At 40.7% G+C, this 21478-nt stretch overlaps 1 protein-coding gene across 4 annotated transcripts in view; it reads left to right on the forward strand.

Annotated features, from left to right (window-relative positions):
* The first annotated feature begins 904 nt into the window (after window positions 1-904).
* LOC147018599 (SLIT-ROBO Rho GTPase-activating protein 1-like) overlaps window positions 905-21478 on the forward strand; it is an 89133-nt gene continuing 68559 nt past the window's right edge. For 2 of the 4 annotated variants that reach the window (XM_085898425.1, XM_085898427.1), the window contains exons 1-5: window positions 1159-1362; window positions 5725-5905; window positions 6153-6315; window positions 16078-16140; window positions 16331-16462. In XM_085898425.1, coding sequence (XP_085754551.1) covers window positions 1296-1362; window positions 5725-5905; window positions 6153-6315; window positions 16078-16140; window positions 16331-16462 — 606 coding nt within the window. In that variant the 5' untranslated portion in view covers window positions 1159-1295. The other 2 variants (XM_085898426.1, XM_085898428.1) reach the window with 2 other exon arrangements.

Here is a 21478-nt window from a genome sequence, read left to right on the forward strand (position 1 = left end):
ATATATATATATATATATATATAGATAGATATATATATATATATATATAGATATATAGATATAGATATATATATATATATATATATATATATATATATATATATATATATATATAGATATATATATGTATATGTATATATGTGTATATATATATATATATTTATATATTTGTATGTGGGTATATGTATCTGTATATGTATATATGTGTATATGTATGTATTCGTGTATATGTATATATATATATATATATATATATATATATATATATATATATATATATATATATATATATATATTTGTTTATGAATATATATATTTGCAAATATATGTATATATATATATATATATATATATATATATATATATATATATATATATATATATATATATATATATATATATATATATATATATATATATATGTATGTATATATATATATATATATATATATGTGTATATGTATGTATACATATATATGTGTATATTTGTATATATGTGTGTATGTATATATATATATATATATATATTTGTAAATATATATTGATATATATATATATATATATATATATATATTTGTTTATGAATATATATATATATATATATATATATATATATATATATATATATATATTTGTAAACATATATTGATATATATATATATATATATATATATATATGTACATATGTATGTATGTATGTATATGTGTAATCCTGGGAGAGGAATGGGACATGTGGAAGTGTTGGGAAAATGTATCTTCATGGAGAGAGAATCTGGCTTGCGTTATTCTCAAACATTTGTGGATAAACAAAAGCGAAGGCTTCACGGAGGAGATTCAACATTAAAAACCGCACTGATCCATCAAACCGACTAACATACTATATATGGTATTTTGGTGATTATTTTTCGAAGCTGAGCTGAAAACCTGAAACCTACCCCACCATGTATGTTGGTGTTTTCCGAAGCCAACCCCCTTTCTCCCCCATTTCTCCCTCCATGTTGAAATCGTTTCTCTCTGCCTGGAGATTTTGGGGGTCAAAAGCACCATTTTCCCTGGTTGTGAAGAAGATTCCCAAGGTTCCTTTTGGGTCGTTTCGGGGAGGTTTCCTTGGTGGGAGGAGCCTTGGGGAGGGAGAGTCGGCAGACCCAGAGGTGGGTGCGTCCTCCTGATCGGACAGACATTCGCCTTGTCGGAGAGACGTGCTCGTGTTCTGGTTCTTCTTCTCTGCGCGTTTCCTTATCTATCTGCGACTCTGTTTATTCCTCCCCCTCTCTACCCCTCCCTGTCCGACCAGGATGACCTCGGTTCTCTTTAAACACCCTGGCAGGGACAGCCTGGCTTGCTACGAGACACAAATGAAAGGTGCGATCACCACGTCTGTTGAAATGACATTTAAATATGTGTACCTTAAGAATGATGATGTCGCAATATACAGGTAGTAATAATGACGGCATTGTTATACACCTGCAATCTACACGTGATTTATTTTTGTAAGAGATTTGTCAGAATCCTGATTTTATAAATTTAATTTACTTACCCCACCCCCCCTTCCACAATTTAAATATATATGTATTTTTTTTAATGTCCTGGTTTTGTGCCTTATTTCCTTGTAAGGTTGTCATGAGTCTTTCCTTTTGCTGAATCCAGGTCGTGGAGACTGCGAGACAACAATAGTACCTACAACAGCTTTGTATGTGTCCCATCAATGGGATGTGCACATCATTTTAATTAGGTGATCTCATATTTACTGTGGGTCATCAGAAGGTCGTGATATGGAGGTGTATTTGTGTATGGCTTTTAAATAGCTTCCTGCTGGAACGATGGTTCGTACCTGCTGAAGGCGTGATCAGCATCATGCGAAGTTAATGCGTCATTTTGATCATGACTAATGTCACCCATGTCAGACACGAGGATGCAAATTGATGAAATGGATGAAATTCTGACATTGTCACTCTTGGCAGCTTTTGGTTTGAGTTCTAGTTACCCTTCTAAGTGGAAAAGCAACAGGACTTGACGTTTATCGGTATCTGCTGCTAAATGTATGGTTTTTACATCATGAGGGTGGATAAAAACCTCCATCCTCACCCTCCAACACTTACTTCGTCGAACAGTGGGACATGGGTGGAGGTCGTGCTCGCTTTGGGATTTATGGTGGAGTCGTCGTGCGCAGTAACATTCACAGAGTGTGAAGCCATTTTTAAAGATCTTGCACGTGATTAATGAGAACTTGGACTGCACACCTCTACCTGCTGGTGGGATTTTCATTCCGTCTGCATCCCTCTTCCTTTATTTTTCACTACTGTTGAGTATTGAGGATGTTTTATGGAACGTATGGATCAAGTTTTTTTATGGAAAGTATGTGCAGATGGACTGGAGTAGTGAGTATCGTGATTTGGATCAGGTTTTTAATTGATTGGCTATCTTATAAAGAGGGAGGGGGGAGGTGGGGTTTGGGGGGAGAAGATGGAGAGAAAGAAAATAAGAAAATGAGAAGTTCAAGGAACTTTCACAAAGGAAGAAGTCATTTGGCCCAACATGGCTGCATAACATCAACACGTCATTAATCCAGTTTATCAGTTTATATGCATTCCTCAGCGAGGTTGGTGTCGAGGTGAGGTGGGGAGGATGCAACCAGTAGGGTAGGCAAAGAAAAACCACCAGGGCAATGTATATACTGGATACCCACACACAAAAAAAAAATTGGTTAAGAAAATGCACTATTCTTTCTTTTTCTTTGGTGTGGTTGGGAAGGGGGGGGGGTGAGGGACAGAACATTGACAGAAGGTGGAAGACAGACAATCATGGGGGGCATCACACCTCTTTGTTGGGCATGCAGATCAGTAGTAGTATTAGTACTTGTCGAAGTGATGGATGGAAACTCTTGTGGATTGACGAATAAACAATCACCGACAGCACATTTACTTTTTGATGAGACCCCTTCACAGATGGCACAATCCCTACCGATGTATACTATCACCCATCCATACCTCAGCTTACTCCCATTCGTGCCAACATCCATGTACCCCTGTATCCCCAATGATTCGCCATACCTATGTCATTCCAATTTAAACCTATCTGTCTATCTACTCTTTCTGCTGCCACTACCTTTCCAGGGGGACCATTCCATGCACCAACTACTCTCTGAGTGACAGATCCCTGCCTGACTACCATCCAAACTCTCCTCTTCTTTACTCTAAGGCTCTGCCTCCTGATCCTGTCACTGTCCATTCTGCTGAAAAATTGTGCATTTATTTTGTTTCTCCCCTTCATTATCTTAAACATCTCTATCATATCCCGTCATAATCACCTCCTTTCTATGTACAAAGTCCTGTCTCCTTCAGCCACTCCTCATAGTTTTGTCTTGCTAAATCTGAAATCAAGTTCATCGCTGTGTGCTCAATGGAAGCTGTGTCCTTCCTCAGATGTGGGTGTGGAAAGGTGTGGATTAGATTAATGTGAACCCAGGCTTGATTATGGATACATAATTGTAGAGAAAATTATTGGAATGTGCCAATTGATCATTCATTCATTCCAGATCATTGGAATCTCTTGCAAAGAAGCTGAAATTTTGGGCCTATCGCTCTCACATTGCCGACAGGTCGGTGGTCTCTCTGTCTTCTACCACCCCCTGTCTGGTCTTGCACTCTCTGCCCTCTCTGTGCTTTGTCCCCACCCCGCAGGTTTCTGCAGGGTGCACGGAGTCTACCATCAACCCCTTTTTTTTGGTGAAACTATCTAAATCCAGAATCACTGCTCACCTCCACTCATTTGTTCCTCTTGTTTTCCTGCCTGTGGAACGAACTTCCACATTCTCTTCAATCTCATTCTTTTCTGCAGGTGTTTGAGACCACTGTTCACCACCATCTCAAATTCACCACCCCCATCCAAAACAATGATCTTTTCTACCCCTGTTAATTCTCCCCAAGCCCACCTCTTTCCGAGTTTCCATCTCTTCCTCCCTGAGAGTTTGCTTCTGCATCAATCTTGTCCACCCCATGTACCCTCTCTGTGCCCTCATTCTTCTCCATATCCCTTATTTCTCCAAATATCACTCTATTTTGTTCCTCAACCCTGCTGTTGGTGTGTGCCCCCCCCCTTGCCCCCTCTCTCTTTCTACTGTTCCTTTTGTTCTGTTGCGTCCTGATCCATTCTATGTCCTCACTCTCCCACGAGCCTCGACTTTGTATGAAGATAAAATGTATATCTCGCTTCGCTTCCCTTGTATTGGTCAACACAGGAACAAATCTAATATGTTGGCCCAGTACAATGGGAAGCCGCAATTTGTTGACATTCTTTTGTGGATGAGTAACACATCTTGAACCATTTATGAGGATGAAGGAGTTTAAAAAAACTTGATTCTCTCAACATTGACCAATTAATTGTGGCTTAGCACAATCATATTGTAATGACCACTTGAATTTACAAAAGAATCCATCTCCGTTCATGATAATGGATCTTCAACAGATGAAATTAGAGCCATTCTACATAGCAGGATTGTAGAGGAATACCGGTGCCAATATTCAAGCCAGACATAGCATTCATTTTGTCATAGGTGGGTTACCAAACAGGGTTGCCACACCAATTTGTGCCTCCCATGAGAATTGAATTTAGGATTTCTAAATTCCAAGTCAAACTTGATGCCAATGCATTGCTTAAGAGTACGGGGCACACACACACAAATTCATGCATATACATTCTGCCTTCCATTTCTCTTTTTAATTCTTTTCATTGTACTCCTCTCGAGGGTTTCTGAGAGTCAGAACAAGTTTCCAGCTGGGCCGGAAATGCCGGCATCTGCACAAAATTTCATTGCGCTCTGCCTGCATTCCCGCCCGCTCCCTGCTTCATTCTTTCTCGCATACCTGCACCCAGCCTGCATGAAACATTCCAACATACAATTGGTTCAAACTGAGTAATGACCCAAATGCATGCCCCAACATAATTTGAGAATATGCATGAACCATTTTTTATTTTTTATTTTTAGCAGGGTTGTAGAGGAACACTGAATAGGTTGTCGATGTGCTTTTGATTTTTGTAGTGCAGTTGTACGAGAATACATCGGGTTGCAGAGGTTGTAGAGGTGGTTGTTGAGGAATACCGTCGAGGTTGTGGAGGTGGATTTGACTTTCAAAAGAAATGTCGTGTTTATAAAGCATTGGGTTAGGAGCTCAGTAGCATGTGACTTTCCTGCTGACCCTAAGCCAATGGAATGTTCAAATGGATGTGCAGAGTTTTCAACCAAATCATCAGGCTTGTGCCACAAATGGCATCATTCGTGTAAAGTCACTTCCATTCATTGTCTGCTTTCAGTCAACTGTATAGTTTTGACATGTTTGTAAAACAACTCTTGTGATGACATAAGGTGTGGTTTAATAGCTGTTTTTTTTTTTTAAATCAGATTTTGTTTTCGCATTGTGCAAAATTCTGAGTGTCCCACCTGTGAAATATGAGGTTTTATTGATTTGCAAATAGGGACATGATTCCAGAGTTAAAATGCTTTCCTACACCATCTCTGGTCATTTAATATTTTTTTGCTAATGGGAATGTTATTCACAGCAGCTCCAATGACCTTCTCTGCTACTTTTCCCTCGATGTCTTTGACTTGATGTGCCGTATGTCCATCAATGTTGGCTTTGATTTCACGAAAGGGTAAAAATATGGCAAAAAATAATGTTTGTGTTTTGTTGGCCAATATGTACACTTGGATCTCTTGTTCTTATGCAGAAGTGAGAGTGCAGTTTGCAGAGCGGCTGCACGCCATCGATCAGCAGACTGAGAATCGACTGCACTTGCTGCAAGAGGTACAGGAGTTTCTGAAGCGCCGTGCGGAGCTTGAAACTGACTATGCTCGCAATCTTGACCGCCTCGTCGATCGCTTTTATGGCCGCCTGAGACCAAACACAAGGTGAGAACACCCATCCCACCATATTCATCCCTCTACCAACATTGTTTAACACTCATTCACAAGTGGCTGTAGTACATCTTTCAGCCCCATTTTACACATTCTAACACTTTTGTCATTTCGCTGAATCGTAATTGAAAGGGTGATTTAGTTATTTTGTCATGGTGAATGAACCTCTATTGTGTATATTTCTTATGGGAGGTTGGTAAGTTTTCTCTGTAGTTTTTTTTTTTTTTTGGTATATCTGCAGTTGTGAGCAGGTCCAGGCCTTACCTGCAACTTGCTGGCAGCTCATGTTGAGCCAAGTTCGACGTGAAGGACGAGATCATGCCAAGCTCGGTGAACTCTACTCCAGTGATGTGGTTCTCAGACTCTCACAGCTTGTGGACGACACCAACCGCTTGTCACGCAAGGTATGGAAATGGCAAGAGATGCCACTATGACGATGGTGCAGACAGTAATCATTCATGATATATGAAGAACGATCATAAGTCTTTGACCTTACAAAAAGTCTATAGCTGATGTTGATGTAATTGTATTTTAATACATCAATTTTCACAACTTTTAAACTCCATTTCATTCGCACAGAATCTTTTCTTTTCGACTTCCATGTTTGGCCTTTGCAAGATGATATAACACCGAAACAAATGTGGATCAGGCACAAAGTCTTCAAGTATGCCATCTTGTTGAATAAAACATGGAAGGTCAGGGGGAAGAGTTTCGCCTTCCCCCCTTATTTTGGCATTCACTTGTGTTAAAAGCAAACAAACCCCAAACTACAGAAAAAATAAATAAATATGATGCCAATAATTTCCCTCTTGTTTTGTTCAAATTCGAAATTCCGTTCCTTGGTCAGATTTGGAGTTAATCTGCCATTTATGGACTCCTTCATTTTCAAAATTGGGAGGTTCTACCAAAGTTTATTTATTTTGTTTTATTTGATTATTTGCTTACTTAGTAGAACTATCCAATTAGGATACTTTTGGGCAGTGATGCTTTGTCATAGGTATATTATTCGTGTCCCATTCCACATTGCCTTGATCAGTATTAAGGGTCAACCATTGTGTGTGGACCTGCATCACATGTACGTAAACCAGAACAGGCAGGAAGAATAGTGACGTAGTCATTTTCCTGTGATATGATGATATCCTTTAATGAATTTGCTTATCACATGAGACGTTTCTCTCAAATTTGATTATGTGGACTGCTCCACACTTTATCGAATCGGCAAGCCTGAGGGCCCCAGCCCCATTTTTGTTGCAGTGCTTGCAGAAAATTTATACCAGCAAATATATCACATGCCTTCACTGATGAGAATATTAAGGGAGGAAGGAAGGAGGGAGAGAGGAGGGAGTGAATGGAGGATGGATGGGGAGGGAGAGAGAAAGGGAAAGGGGGGGGGGACTAAGTACCGAGCCAATTTTTTTTCCACCCGTCACATGCAGCTGTTTATAAAGAATAATGTTTGTGAACATCTCCCTGAATCGTGTATATAAAGGTAACGTTGTTTTTCGGTGAAAGCTACTCAAGGTTTCTGGGTTGTATACAGTACGTACTGCAGTTGGTAATCACTAACTCCAACCTGCCGATTCCTGAAAAATTGCCGATATCGGCCAAGTGTGTGTGTGTGTGTGTGTGTGTGTGTGTGTGTGTGTGTGTGTGTGTGTGTGTGTGTGTGTGTGTGTGTGTGTGTGTGTGTGTGTGTGTGTATGTGTGTGTGTGATCTCCATGTATGGTGGGTGGGTGTTGGGAGGTGAAACAGGTACCGAACAGATGTGTGGTGGGTGGTGTGTGTGTGGGTGGTGTGATCTCCACGTGTGGTGTGTGGGTGGTGGAAAGTGAAATGGATACCAATCAGGTGTGTGTGTGTGTGTGTTGTTGTTGTTGTTGTTGTTTGGTAATCTACATATGCAGGTATCAGAATGTGGAATGGAGTCCTCCCAGGGCAGACTTAAAGTATCCACCTTCATTTCAGTAAGGGGTCACGATTCATGGATCAAGCTGTGAAGTTTTCTGTTCTCAAAGTTTTATGCCGAGGGCTCTTTTCAGGATCGTCGCTGAGCCCCGGACAACTTCCAACTGTAGTTCATTTGTAATAATATTCCCAGGGATGGTTTTTACCTCACCTGTAAAGTAGTTCTGGGGAGCTAATGGGATGGTGCATCGTCTGTCCGTCCGTCCACTAATACTTGCAACTTCTTCTCAGAAACTACACATACGACTTCAATGAAATTTGACCACAACCTTCATAACCCATGATGGCATAAACAAGAAAGGAGGTCTGAAGGGGGTCTACAGAGGGAGTTAACAGGGGTGGGGTGGGGGGGAGTGGGTTTCCTCCCCAAAGAGGTGTTTGCTTTCTTCTCAAACAATACACACAATTCTGATGAAACTTCATCACAACCTTCATCACCCATTACCGACCAAAGTTTGTTCATGACATTCAAAAAATCTGGCTCTAAGGGGATTTAAGGGGGGTTGTGCCCCAAAATATGTATTTGTTTTCTTTTCTGAAACCACACACACAATTTCAATGAAACTTGACCACAACCTTTATCACCCATGATGTCCCAAGGTTTGTTCATGGCATTAAAAAAAAAACATCCATCGGTATTTACTTTCTTCTCCATTATATATTTTGTGGGTCATCCATTACCACCAGTGGTTCCCTGGTTATCTTATCCAGCCATTACCAGGAGAGCGCCCAGGGGTATTGCCTCTATGTTTAATATCTCTGTGAGGTTCTTTGTCATCATTCCTGTAGGTCCAGCTATCACTGGTACAACTTTGGCATTCTTCAGCTTCCAGGATCTTCTCACTTCATTCTTGACATCTTGGTATTTGGTCATTTTCTTGATTTCTGCATCATTAAGTCAAAAACCACTGCTATTAACACCTCAATCAGCAATGCCTTCTTCTCTTTTCTTGTACCTAAATATGATATCTGGTCGCAACGCTTTGTTTTCAATGTTCACACTCGATGGGATCATTAGGTCATACGTGAGCGGGAGGTACTTCCATGTTTTGAGTGATTACTTTTGGTTAATTTTACCACAAATTTTCTGGAACTGGGACATAAAAGTTTTTGCAGATGTTCCAGGGGATTACTTCATAAACTCTGTTGTGTCATTGTGTGTACAGCTGTTCTGACCTGAGTTTGTTTTTATGTGTGTTCAGTCATTAAGCAGAACATATCATTCTCTTTACTAACCCCACCTCCACCCGTCACCTTTCTCTCTTCTTTTTTTATACTCCTCTCTCTCTCTCTCTTTCTTTCTCTCTTACACCGACCTCACGTCCCTCCCTCCTGCGGCCTAGCAACATTTGGTGAGGCATCGCTCTTCCCACATCCAACCGCCACCTTCCTCGCTCTTTGCCCCTTCCTAGCTTCCCCTCCCGCCTCTCTTAGCCCCCCTCCTTAATACCCCCCTCCCCCGTCAGCGAAGCGACGGGTTGTATTTGCTCATATATATTGAGGGAGCCCTGTGTCAAATTTGGTGCTTTTATCTGGCCGTTAACGATTATCTGGGAAAATGTCACTGAGCCTCCTGACTATTAGCAGAAGAATTTGTACAGTAAGTGTGGAATACATCACTTGCCAGGAGCCAATCGCAGTGCATCGAGCCTCGAACAGCCAATCAGCAGCATTGTGTGGCTTGTCCATGTGAATCATAGTCCATATTTGCTTTGTCTGTGCATTTATCAATGTAAATAATGAAACTTTTTTGTTTTAAATGGTGAAGCCATTTCAATTTCGGCGAGGGTATTGCATTTGGGTCCGTTTGTTTGTCTGTTTGTCCGCACAGAATTTTCGTGTTTTTTCTCCGCAACCGCTTGTCGGATTGAGACAAAATTTTCACCATTGGTGCAAATACTCATGTAGAATGATTAATTGATACTTATGACATCATAGGTCACGTGGTGTGGCAGTCATATTGGAAAAACAGAAAAACTTTTGACCTCTGTATCTCTGAAACCACACCAAGGAAAAAATTTAAACTTAGCACATAGCAATTACTCCTCATGGGGAATGAGCATGATTTTTTTATGACATCATCGGTGCTTTCATTATGACGTCATAATTGCATATGTAGAACACCACATCCAATCAGTATGAAACATTTTGAAGGTCATCTAGGGATAAAATCGTCTACAAAAAAAGATTTGATGACTTCATCGGTCACGAGATTCGGCAGCCATATTGTTTTAAATCTTCTCTGAAGTGGCTGAACAGATTGAGGTGAAACTTTACACGTATGACCGCCTGTCCATGAGGAACAAAAGATTCACACACTATTGGTCATTGGTCACATGGTTTTGCAGTCATATTGGATTTACCCAAAAACCTATAAATATACACCACTCAAAAGAAGTCCTGGTGAGGTTCTGCAATCCCTGATTACTCTTTTTCTTGTTGGATGTGTCCTGCCTTTCATTCGTCCGTCAAATATGAAGAAGAAGAACCTTTATAATGCACCATGTTAAATTCGAAAGGTTTCTAAAGGGTAATTCTGAAGGGTAATTCGAATGGGTTTTGTTCATTTCTAAGTTTTGCTTATTTCATATTAAAAATGCCAAACTGAACTGCTTCCTTCTGACATGGGTGGATTTTTTGTCTTAATTAAAAAATATTGTTCCGACTCGAGGTTCGAGGTTCGCCACAAGGGGAACCCTCAGATTCCTTCTAAATGCCCGGTCCTGAGGCCACCAATCGCAGGTACCGCCATGGTCTGGCGGGTTGCTAAGCAACCACAAACGTAAATTAACCTCGTCAACTCGAACAGGGTTATCCGTCGAACTGAGTTTACTTGAGGAGGTGACTAAATTAACCGAGTTTTGTGCCCTCAGCGCACACCCAGTTTACTGCTGAGCGATGCAGTTTGTGTATGCTGGCAAATGAGTAGAGCTAATCGGTGGGGTACAACTTCGCATCTAACTATACTGGTACACTGTGCTGGACACAGTATTTACAGGCAAAAAGCACAAAAAAGAGAGTTCGTTCGGGGGGGGGGGAGGGGGGGAGGGAAGAGTAAACTTAACCCTAACACGTATTCTTATCCAATCTTGTTTACACAAAAGACATATGGCCATCATTCAATCTGGGGAAAAGAGACAAGAATAAACAAGAGAAAAGAAAAGTACAAAGTGTGGGATGGACTCTTTCCCTCGATCGCCTTTCACAGCCCAATGGGGATGTGCCATTCTAGTTGTTTTTTTTTAATAAGATCTAGATCTTCACCAAAATTTAATCAATTTAAAGAGCATACAGGAGTGGAGGAGATAAGGAAGGAGCTCATAGTGTGGAGGAGAGCAAGGAGAAAGTCCAAAACGCAGCTTGGTTCATGTGGAGCTGTTTGTTCCGGCGATGTGCCGGTCCAAATATACTGGGGGGTGGGGGGAAGAAAAGATGGGGAAGATGGGTGGTGGAGTGGCGATGTGGTGTGATGGATGCGCAGCCACATGCCTGAGACATCCAGCACCAGTAGGCAAGTCCTCTCCGGTGTCCTAGATATGCCAACAGCATTCCGCTCCATTTCTGCTGTACACCCAGAACAAACAGCTCCACATGAACTAAGCCGCGTTTTGGACTTTCTCCTTGCTCTCCTCCACACGATGAGCTCCTTCCTTATGTCCTCCGCTCCTGTATGCTCTTTTTATTGATTAAATTTTGGTGAAGATCTGGATGTGATGAAAAAAAAAGTTTTTATTAAACAAGTGATTCTTCACCATTGAGAGCTGGGACAAAAAACGACAAAAAAAAAGGATTTCAAAAAGTTGTGGACGGATTATGACAAAACTTGGTTGATGAGTTGGGTAGGTGACACAAACAAGCCGATTAGATTTTGTTATGGTGTGGATGGAAATCCATATCAGTGTGATACAAAACGTAAGCTGTTCAGCGGAGGTATACGCTCTACCATTCTAGTTTTGTGACATTCTCGTTTTGATACTGTGATATTAAATATTAATGCCTGGAATAAGCATAAACATTTTGAGTCATTTGTTTTGAGCTTTAAATTTTGATGAAACAATAGAATCTATTTGTATTATTTATCAAAAAAAAATTCCTAACTTTTTTTTTCAATCTATTAGAGTACTTTGGATGTTTCTATGGACAAATCATGGTTCATGGAAGAGCTCATGGGTGTTCATTTTGGAGGGGTGGGGGAGAATCTACACCAAGCTGAGATTGCATGTGTAGAAAATGGTAATGGCAGTAAATTTCTCATGATGACACCAGGGAGAAAATATTGACCAGACACCCCCTCCTGCCCTTCCCCCCTCCTTCCTCTGCTAGCTGCATTCAAGTGTGAAATTGGCCATTAAGGGAACAGTGAATTTTACTATCCTAATTTGGCCTGCAACTGAATTATGGAGAGCAAGACAGCAAATTCTCAACAGAAAAAAATCGGTCTCCCAAAAAATTTTGTTCCAGCTTTACCAGGTTTAAATCTGCATAAGTACGGAGTCTAACTGCATCACTACCTCTATTTTTGGAAACACTCGCCATGCATACTCGACACATTGCTGATGGGTTTAATCGAAAGACAGCGTGTTGCACTTCACAAGCATATTGCATGTCTATCTGTGTCTCAATAAGGATGTAAAATAAAGTGAATTAAATGAAGTGGATCTTTTTACTATTCTAAGAGACTGCTTTGGCAGCAACGACGCTCTGTACAGAGTATGGTCCCAATGGATGGATGGATGGATTTTTATAGCATGCTTGTGTGCTCCTTCCATGAACTATTATATATATATTTTCACACTGCTTTGAGAAATATCACTACACCTGCAGTCCTCACTGTACAAGGAAAAAAAAAACACCATTTTAAATAAATGTAAAAAAAACAAAAAAAACAAACAACCAAACTAGGTAGGAATGACACCATATTACGTAGCCACAATACGACACCACAATCCTTTTATGGTTTACCATCATGATATCTTTTGACATTTTACTTTTGTTGTGGGATTGTGCTGGAATGGCGTAAAAAGATATGTGATGCTAAAACAGAAGAGGATTGTGGTGTCGCATTGTGGCTTCATAATGTAGTGTCCTTCATTGTTCTTTTTCATCAAAACTACCACAAAAGAGCAATATTTCAAAAGATGTGATGGTAATCCATGAGGATTGTTGTGCCATATTGTAGCATCATAATGTGGTGTTATTCCTACCTTGTTTGGTTGGTGTTTTCAGATTTCATCCCCTCTATGTTTTTACTTCTTTAAAAAAAAAATTTTTTTTTTGATGATGCAATTTTTAAAGCAGTAAAATGCTAAATGTTTTATGTATATTGGGTATGGATCAAATCCATATATGTTATTAAATTCAGCTTATGCTATATTCTGACCCCCCCCCCCTAAATCTCCATCTCATCTAAATCTAAATAAATATGTCATTAAATTGTTTTAATTCTTGTTTCAATTGATTTTGGGGGATGGTTTGGATATGTATTGCTTTTGGAATGGTACTGTTCATCTCCCCCCCCCCCCCTCCCACGATCCTGGCCTGGTTTGGTTGAGTCCACATTTACGTTCGATTTCTTTTCATAATAAAACAATTAAAGTTTGATATATTTTTAAATTTTGGGTTGCGTGTGCTATCCCAGAGACAAAGTAACTTCCTTGCGTTGGAATCATCATCATAACTTCAGCAGTTATTGGGGTAGGATGGGCTACAGTTTTGCATTGTTTTGAGAGGGGAACAAGCACAAGAAGAATAAGAAGTACAAACTAACGTTTTAGCAATCTCCTGATGTGGTACTTTGGCGATGTGTTCTGGCATCTATCTATAATTCCAGCAGTGTGTGTGTGTGTGTGTGTGTGTGTGTGTGTGTGTGTGTGTGTGTGTGTGACCGCTGTTTCTCTACAACCACTGGTCCGATCTAATAGAAACTTGCCAGGTATATTGCTGGGGACCTGAGTATGTGCCTTTTCAAGGTTTGATATTAATCGGACAAGTGGTTCCCAAGTTATGGCCATTTATTTACCAAACCAATGACAGGACACGTTGCTGCGTAGGCGTGGCCGATGGGGAATAGATCCTCCGCCGCGTTCCCCATTATGGGTTACAACGTACGGACTTCCGGATAGTGATGAGTTAGTGTATTCTAATAATTTCTCGATTTCTTATGCGCATTTATAGATAAACACAATGCCCCAATCCAGTCGTTGTTTATGAGAGCGAAGGAACGGCCTGTGTGATTGTTGTTTCTAGCACGCGGTTTGAAAGTTTTTTTTTGTTTTGCACATACGGCCACGCACGCACAGGCATGCACGTACGGGCATGCACTAGTCTTTTTAAATCTTGGTGGTTCAGATAACGCTCGAGAATAAAAGGTATGGCTTTTAAATGCTTATGATTTCACTCTAGAGTAGTTTATAAGGTCATCATTGTGCCCACATTTGAATGTGTGGCCATTTTTTTTTCCATATCATCCCTTTATATGCAGTACTACCGTATTCCATTATGAACTGGTTGCATTCCTTGAAAGTAGTGTGTATCGCAAAAATGCATTTTGCGAAAAAAAGATTTTCCAATAGACATGGTGTTATAAATTGAACATTTGTTTCTGGGGTGCTGATGTTCGGCCACCTTATGCAACCTAAATAGAGTAATTTCACAGCTAAAGTAATACAGTGGTGAGATCTCTTACCACGGGTGCTTGACAGAGAACATACAGGTCGTTTTCCACTCATATTGTAAGGTTTGGGGAAAGTGAAAAAAAAATTACTCACAATGAAAGCTACTTAATACCACTCGATTTTATGAAGTCCAAAGTAGTGGAGTTCAAGTAAACGACAACATGTAGATTTAAACCCCCCCCCCAAAAAAAACCGTTTAATGGCACCGACCGATCTAATGTATGTTAATTTACAATACTGAACAATAGTGCTGCATTATATTCATACCCTTCGCTTTGCAGTGGAATACTGACCGTCCATCATCCTTAAGAGCACATGCGCTTCCCTTTCCATTCTTACGGTCGTTCATCACAGCACAGGCTCTACCTCTTTAGATGTGGGTGGCAGAAGTATGGGCGAAATATGTGGTGTATCATGATAAAGTGTTCGTTACTTTTATTAATTGCGTATCAGTGAAAATGCGTTAACCAGGCGTGTATATAGTGAGGAGTGCCTGTATATAATATGATTTTGTGTGCTCCTTCCATGTCCATCGCATTTCTATACTAAAAATGGGATTGTTGGAACCGCCGGATTAAGCTCCAAATCCCACTTCATCTTCTTCCATCCCAGAAAGGCTGGCTTTTAAAACAGGCATCTTTATGTTTAAACGGACACACTTTTTTAGATCCTCATGGAGGATCTCTAAGTCTGATTCACCTTGTTGTTCTTGTGGACTTTTTTGTTTCACAGCCTACAGTTTTCATCAAAACTTCCCGAAACTTGGCATTTATATGTAAAAATACCCTGCGCAGACAGTAATCATCTCCGATTTTGAAAATTCCTCCTAGAAAAAAAGTTATGACGTCAAAATATCTCTGCTAATAGAAATTGCTGAAAAAAATTATCTCAAATTAGGCAAGATTTTTGAATTCTGTTTGCGGGAATCGAACAGGGCATTAGCAGAGATGAATTACCGGACATATGATGCATCACTATGACGTCATATAAATTTTTATGACGTCATTCCTATTTTTTGACATTTTTTGTTTCACAACCCAGTTTTCATCAGATCTGCGTGAAACTTGCCATGTATATGCAGAAAGCCCACGCGCAGACAGTAACCTTCTCCGATTTTGGAAATTCTTCCTAGAAAAAAAGTTGACGTCAAAATATCTCCGCTAATGGAAATCGCCTTTACCATTATCTCCAAAACTAGGCAAGCTGTTTGAATTTCGTTTGCGGGAATCAAGCCCGGCATTAGCACAGATAGTTTATCGCAAACCTGATACATCACAATGACGTCGTATTCGTTTTTATGACGTCATCATTTAGAGGACGAGGATCTTTGCTCATTCGAGCTTGTTTTTTTGTTCTGAGTCAATTGATTATTTGCTTTCCAACCAATGAAGTTGATTATAAACTTTCCAGCAGTACCATTTTATTATTCTATGACAGCAGGAACCCTTTAGAATAAAACATGATGGAAGGATGGATGCTGCTACTTTTAGTAATAGATTTTGTCATATGTTTTTTTTTTTTTTCAGAGTAAAGACATGATGGCACACATCCAAGAAGAACTCAACAAGAGCCTTCAGGAACTCTGCACGGTACTTTATGGTGTTACTTTGCAAAGCATATTTCAATGTCGTAAATCTAATTATGGTACAAGATTGTTTAAAACACTTTGAAAAATACGTATGAATTAACCACTCCATTGACCTGTTTGCTCAATAATGAGGCATAATAAGTGGTCTCATAAATGTGCGATTGTGTTTTGATGTGGTGTGTGGTTGGTAGAACATGCGCACTTATCATTCTTACCACATGGAGAGCCAAGGTGCTGAGAACCGCCTACGAGGGTCAGAGCGGCAGCTCTCGGCACAGCCAGGAGCCAGTGGCTTGCGAAAACTGCAAAGGAACAGGGACAAGGTAGGCATGATGGGAAATTTTCTGCAGAGTTTAGAGTGGGGCAGCATGAACACGTTTTATTGATCATTACCTCCATCACCGACGGTGGATGGAGGTTGTGCTTTCATCCCTGTTTGTCTGTTTGTTACTTGCGAAAATCGAAGATTTTTCAAGTACGTATATTGGTTGGTCGTGTGCACTATTTTGTCTGTCTGTTTGTTTCTGGTCAAATTGTTTTATGGGTTTTGCAAGTATCGTGGTCTGCATGACGTCTTTCTTGTTACTTGCAAAAATCAAAGCTTTTTCTCGTATATTGTTTGGTCTTGTGTGTTTGTCTGTCGGTTCGTTTGTATGTCGATTGCCTACAGGTCACGAATTTAAACCGATATTCACGAACCTTCACCACATGGTAGAGTTCGTCACAGCAAGAAGCCTAATGTTTTTGAGGTGAAGAGGTCAAGAACTTTGTCAAATTACTAAAATCCTCAATTTTCATTACATTGACTAGAAATTTGAACAAAATTTGCATATCGGGTCACTGAATTCAAACACCAATTAATTATTTTTGAGGTCAATGTAAGCCAAAAAGTGAACACAGGCCGATTTCTAAAATCGTCAATATTTCATCCGATTGACTTGAAATTTGAAGAGGATTTATATTTCTGCTCACTGACTTCAACGACCGAATTATTCTTGAGGTCAACATGGACCAAAACGTCGACATTGGCCAAAGGTCAACAACAGGTGATATTTCTAAAATCTTCAATTTTCATCTGATTGACTTGAAATTTGAAGAGGATTTATATTTCAGGTCACTGAATTAATTTTGAAGTAAACATAAGCCAAAAAGTCGATATAGGCCAAATTTCTAAAATTGTCAATTTCCAACCGATTAACTTGAAATTTGAAGAGTATTTGCATATTTGGTCATTTGCATTCCACCACCAATTATTTTTAAGATCAAATTTGTTTCATGGACATTGCAAGTATCGTGCTTTGTGCAACATCGTATTACTTGGTGAAAAAATTTTTTTCGCCGAGTGTGTTGGTGGTCTGTGGCGTTTGTCTGTCTGTCTGTCTGTCTGTCTGTTTGTCCGACTCTTTGTCACACAATTTTTGCCCACAGTTTTCAAGCAAGCATTCTGAATTTTTTTTGTGTATCTTGGTGACTGGCTAAGGACAGCAATGCATAATTGATGAGATGAGCTGGGATAAATCTGTGCACAAGAGAGAGAGTAAATTCCTTTGAAAAAATTTCCAGGATGAGTTGATGTCAGTGAGAGTAGAAATGGGAGACCAGTCTAGAAGTTTGTTGGCTGCTTGAAGACCCTGCCAGTCCACCTGAGTGAAATGCCAGACTGTTACATGGGGGTACAATCCGGAAAAGATGGAGTACTGTTGGCTGAGATGTGGGTCAGGAAGTTGACAGATTGAGTCAGTCCCAATGAGTCGCAGAAATCCTTTGCTGAAGTCCCATGGCAAGTGAGAGAGGTACCCACACCCAGCCAACTGGCATGATGACAATTGAAGTCACCGCATATGAGGAAGAGAGAGTGTTTGGATGAGGGGATACAAGTTGGTGCAAGATTTTGGTGAGCGAGATGTAAATGGAATCATCACTGTTTGGTAGATGGTACAAAACACATATAAACAAGAGGGGGGAATGGAGGGGAAGCCATAGCCAGAGGTATTCCTGGGGGTATGGAGAGTGAGGAAGTTTTTCATAAAGAAAGCAATTCCTCGACTAGGACAAGGCTCGGGTCTATCACACCGGAGGAGGGAGTAACCAGGGAGAAAAATTAAGGAGTCAGAGATCTCTTGAAGGAGAAAAGTTTTTGTGAAGGAGACTATGTCTGGTTTGTCAGTGGCAACCTGTATGGAGAGATCAGTCAGGTTAGAGCACAGGCCCAGAATGTTTGAGGTCCACATTGTTAATGACGAGGAAGGGGAGGAGGCTTTGAGTGTAGGGGAGGGGAGGGAGAGGTTAGGACGAGGTGGAGGTAGGGAGAGTTGTTAACAGTGTGTAGGAGATTGCAGGGGGGCAGTTTGGAGAAGGGGGATTGAGGGGGTAGATTTGAAAGGGATGGGTGAGGGGGAGAATTAAGGGAGAATGGTGAGGGGGAAAAATTGAGGGAGAAAGGTATGGGGGGAGCTTTTGAAAAAGTTCAGGGGGAAGAGAGAAGTTTGCTTTGAAGAGGGAGGAGGCGGTTGATTTGTGAAGGAGGGTTGAGAGGGAAGGAGAGGGGAGACAATGAGAGCAGGCTCTGACATGGGAGAGCCTGACATTGGCTCTGACAATGAGAGCAGGAGGGAGAAGGAAGGGGTGGGGAGAGGGAAAGAATTAGACTGGGTAGAGGTATTGTGAAGATGAGAGCAGGTGGGGGGGGGGAGGAACAAAAATTGAGGAGGTGGGAAGGGAGGGGTGTGATGAGATTTGAGAGGGTGGGAAAAGGGAAATATTTTCCCATTCTTCTGGATAAAACTGTTGAAGCTCAGTCAAGTTGCGTGCGGAGCATTGATGGACAGCAATCTTCACGTCATGCCACAGATTTTCGATTGAATTTAGGTTGAGGCTTTGACTGGGCCATTCAGGGACATTTATCTTTTTGTTCCTTAGCCACTCCACTGTAGCTTTGGCTGTGTTCTTCAAGTCACTGTCATGCTAAAAGGTGAACTTCCATCCCAATTTCAGCTTTCTTGCAGAGGGCAGCAGGTTTTCCTCTCGGATTTTTCTGTATTTTGCTCCATCCATTTTCCCTTCTATCCTGACAAGTGCCCCAATCCCTACTGATGAGAAACATCCCCATAACATGATGCTGCCACCATCATACTTCACAGTGGGGATGGTGTTCTTTGGCTGATGTGCTGTGTTGTGTTTGCACCAAACGTAACGTTTTGCGTTTCCGCCAAAAAGTTCCATCTTGGATTCATCAAACCACAAAACTTTCTGCCACATGGCTTCAGAATCTTCGGAGTGCCTTTTTGTATACCTCCAACAGGACTCAAGGTGGACTTTTTTGAGTAATGGCTTCCTTCATGCCACCCGACTGCACAAGTCAGACTTGTGGAGTGCTTGGGATGTTATCACATGCACACAGTGACCAGTCTTTGCCATATTGGCCTATAGCTCTTTCAAAGTTGCCCTTGGCCTCTTGGTGGCCTTTCTGATCATTCTCCTCCTTGCTTAGTCATCCAGTTTGAAGGGACGGCCTGATGTAGGCAGGGTCTTGGTGGTACTATACGCCTTCCACTTCTTTATGATTATCTTGACTGTGCTCCAAGGGATATTTAAGTCCTTTGAAATATTTTTTACCCAACGCCTGATATGTGCCTTCCCACAACTTTATCCTGGAGGTCTTTAGAAAGGTCCTTGGTGCTCATGGTTGAGTCTTTGCTGTGAAATACACTCCCCAGCAGAGGAAACCTGCAGGAACAGTTGATTTTTATTCTGAAATGATCAGAATCACTACAATTTAACACAAATGGAGGCCCATTAACTTGGTGTGTGATATTGAAGGTGATTGGTTACACCTAAGATAACATAGAATTGCTATTATAAGGGGGTAGACACTTATCTAACTAAGATATTCTAGTTTTTTATTTTTAATTAATTTGCTGAAATTTGTAGAATTTGTTTTTCACTTGGAAGTTGTGGGTTACGATGTGTAAATAAAGGTGGAGAAAGTCTGATTTAATGCAATTTAATTCCAGGCAAAAAGGCAAAAATTGAAAAATTTGAAAGGGGGTGGAGACTTTTTATAGATACTGTATAAAAATGAAAAGCATGGTCAGTCCATGAAGCAGTTTGACTACATGCCTATTAATTACGTCCTGTTTGAACATTGGTTGCAGACTACATAACACGAACGTCTTTAAATTACGTACTATTGGAATGTTCATTTCACAGTGAAGCCATGTGACGATATGTCTATTAATTACGTACTTTTTGAATGTCAGTTGCACCCTAACTTCACACATGAACGTCGATTAATTACGCACGATTGGAATGTACCTTTCGATCCTTTAGATTGCTGAGACCCCTTCGATCATTTATCCTTTAAGACCCCTTCGACCCTTAAGAAACCTAAAGACCTAAAAGACCCCGAAGATCTAAAAAGACCCATAAGACCCCTCAGAACTTAACACCATTTAGAACCCTTTTACCCTTCACAGATTAGACAGCTGAGCACCTTAGACCCTTCACAATTTAGACCAATTGGACCGTTTTATATTACAAATAAATTTCAAACATAATATCACCAATATTCCAAATAATTTTTTACAAAAGAAATGCTTGTGTTATGTTTGGTATAAATCATGACGACAGAGCAAATCTGTGACATCAATCTCTGCGATGATGTGTGGAGAGGTGAGCGTAGCGAGCCGATCCATGCTATTAGAACATAAATGTAAAAAAACATGCCTTAACTCAGTCCTGTTGCTGCAAGCTATTTGCCACCATCAGGAGTGGAGGAATGGATTGGGAAAAAAATAATGAATAAGAGGTGGGGGTTGGGGGGGGAGGTTGTGCAGATAACAACTGCACAGGAATTGAGGGGGGTGAAGAAAGGTTGTGGGGTTGAAGCCTTTCGCGTCGCCAGCTCTCACAAGTTGACTAGCCTGCCAGTGGAAGGCGCAGGTGTGCATTCCCTCATACCGATATCCTGTCTCGAGCAAGGTGCCATGCAGGCTCATGCAGCTTCACATATTGGTCCATGCATTGATGGACATTTCTGTCAATAACACTTGGCAGATAAAGTGCAGGATGATGCGGGCAGATTGCTGATGGCACTTGCCACACCTCACTACTTCCACTAACGCTCACTTGGTTTCCCTAACTGTCTCTCATTGACTCCAACTCAATACCCAGATTCAAACTGAGAAATTGAACATATTCTGGCACCCTCTTTTATCGCTTTTTAGGGACAGCATTCCATGTCCCTTCACGCAGCATGGTCCATTTGTGTGAAAAACCAAGTTGTTAGTGTCCTGAAGGCAACGCGGGATCGTGGTAATGCAGCATGGCAGATTGTAATG

This window comes from Eptatretus burgeri, chromosome 10, assembly GCF_056783735.1.
Source record: "Eptatretus burgeri isolate ZD-2024b chromosome 10, Ebu_testis_v1, whole genome shotgun sequence".
Lineage (NCBI taxonomy): Eukaryota > Metazoa > Chordata > Myxini > Myxiniformes > Myxinidae > Eptatretus > Eptatretus burgeri.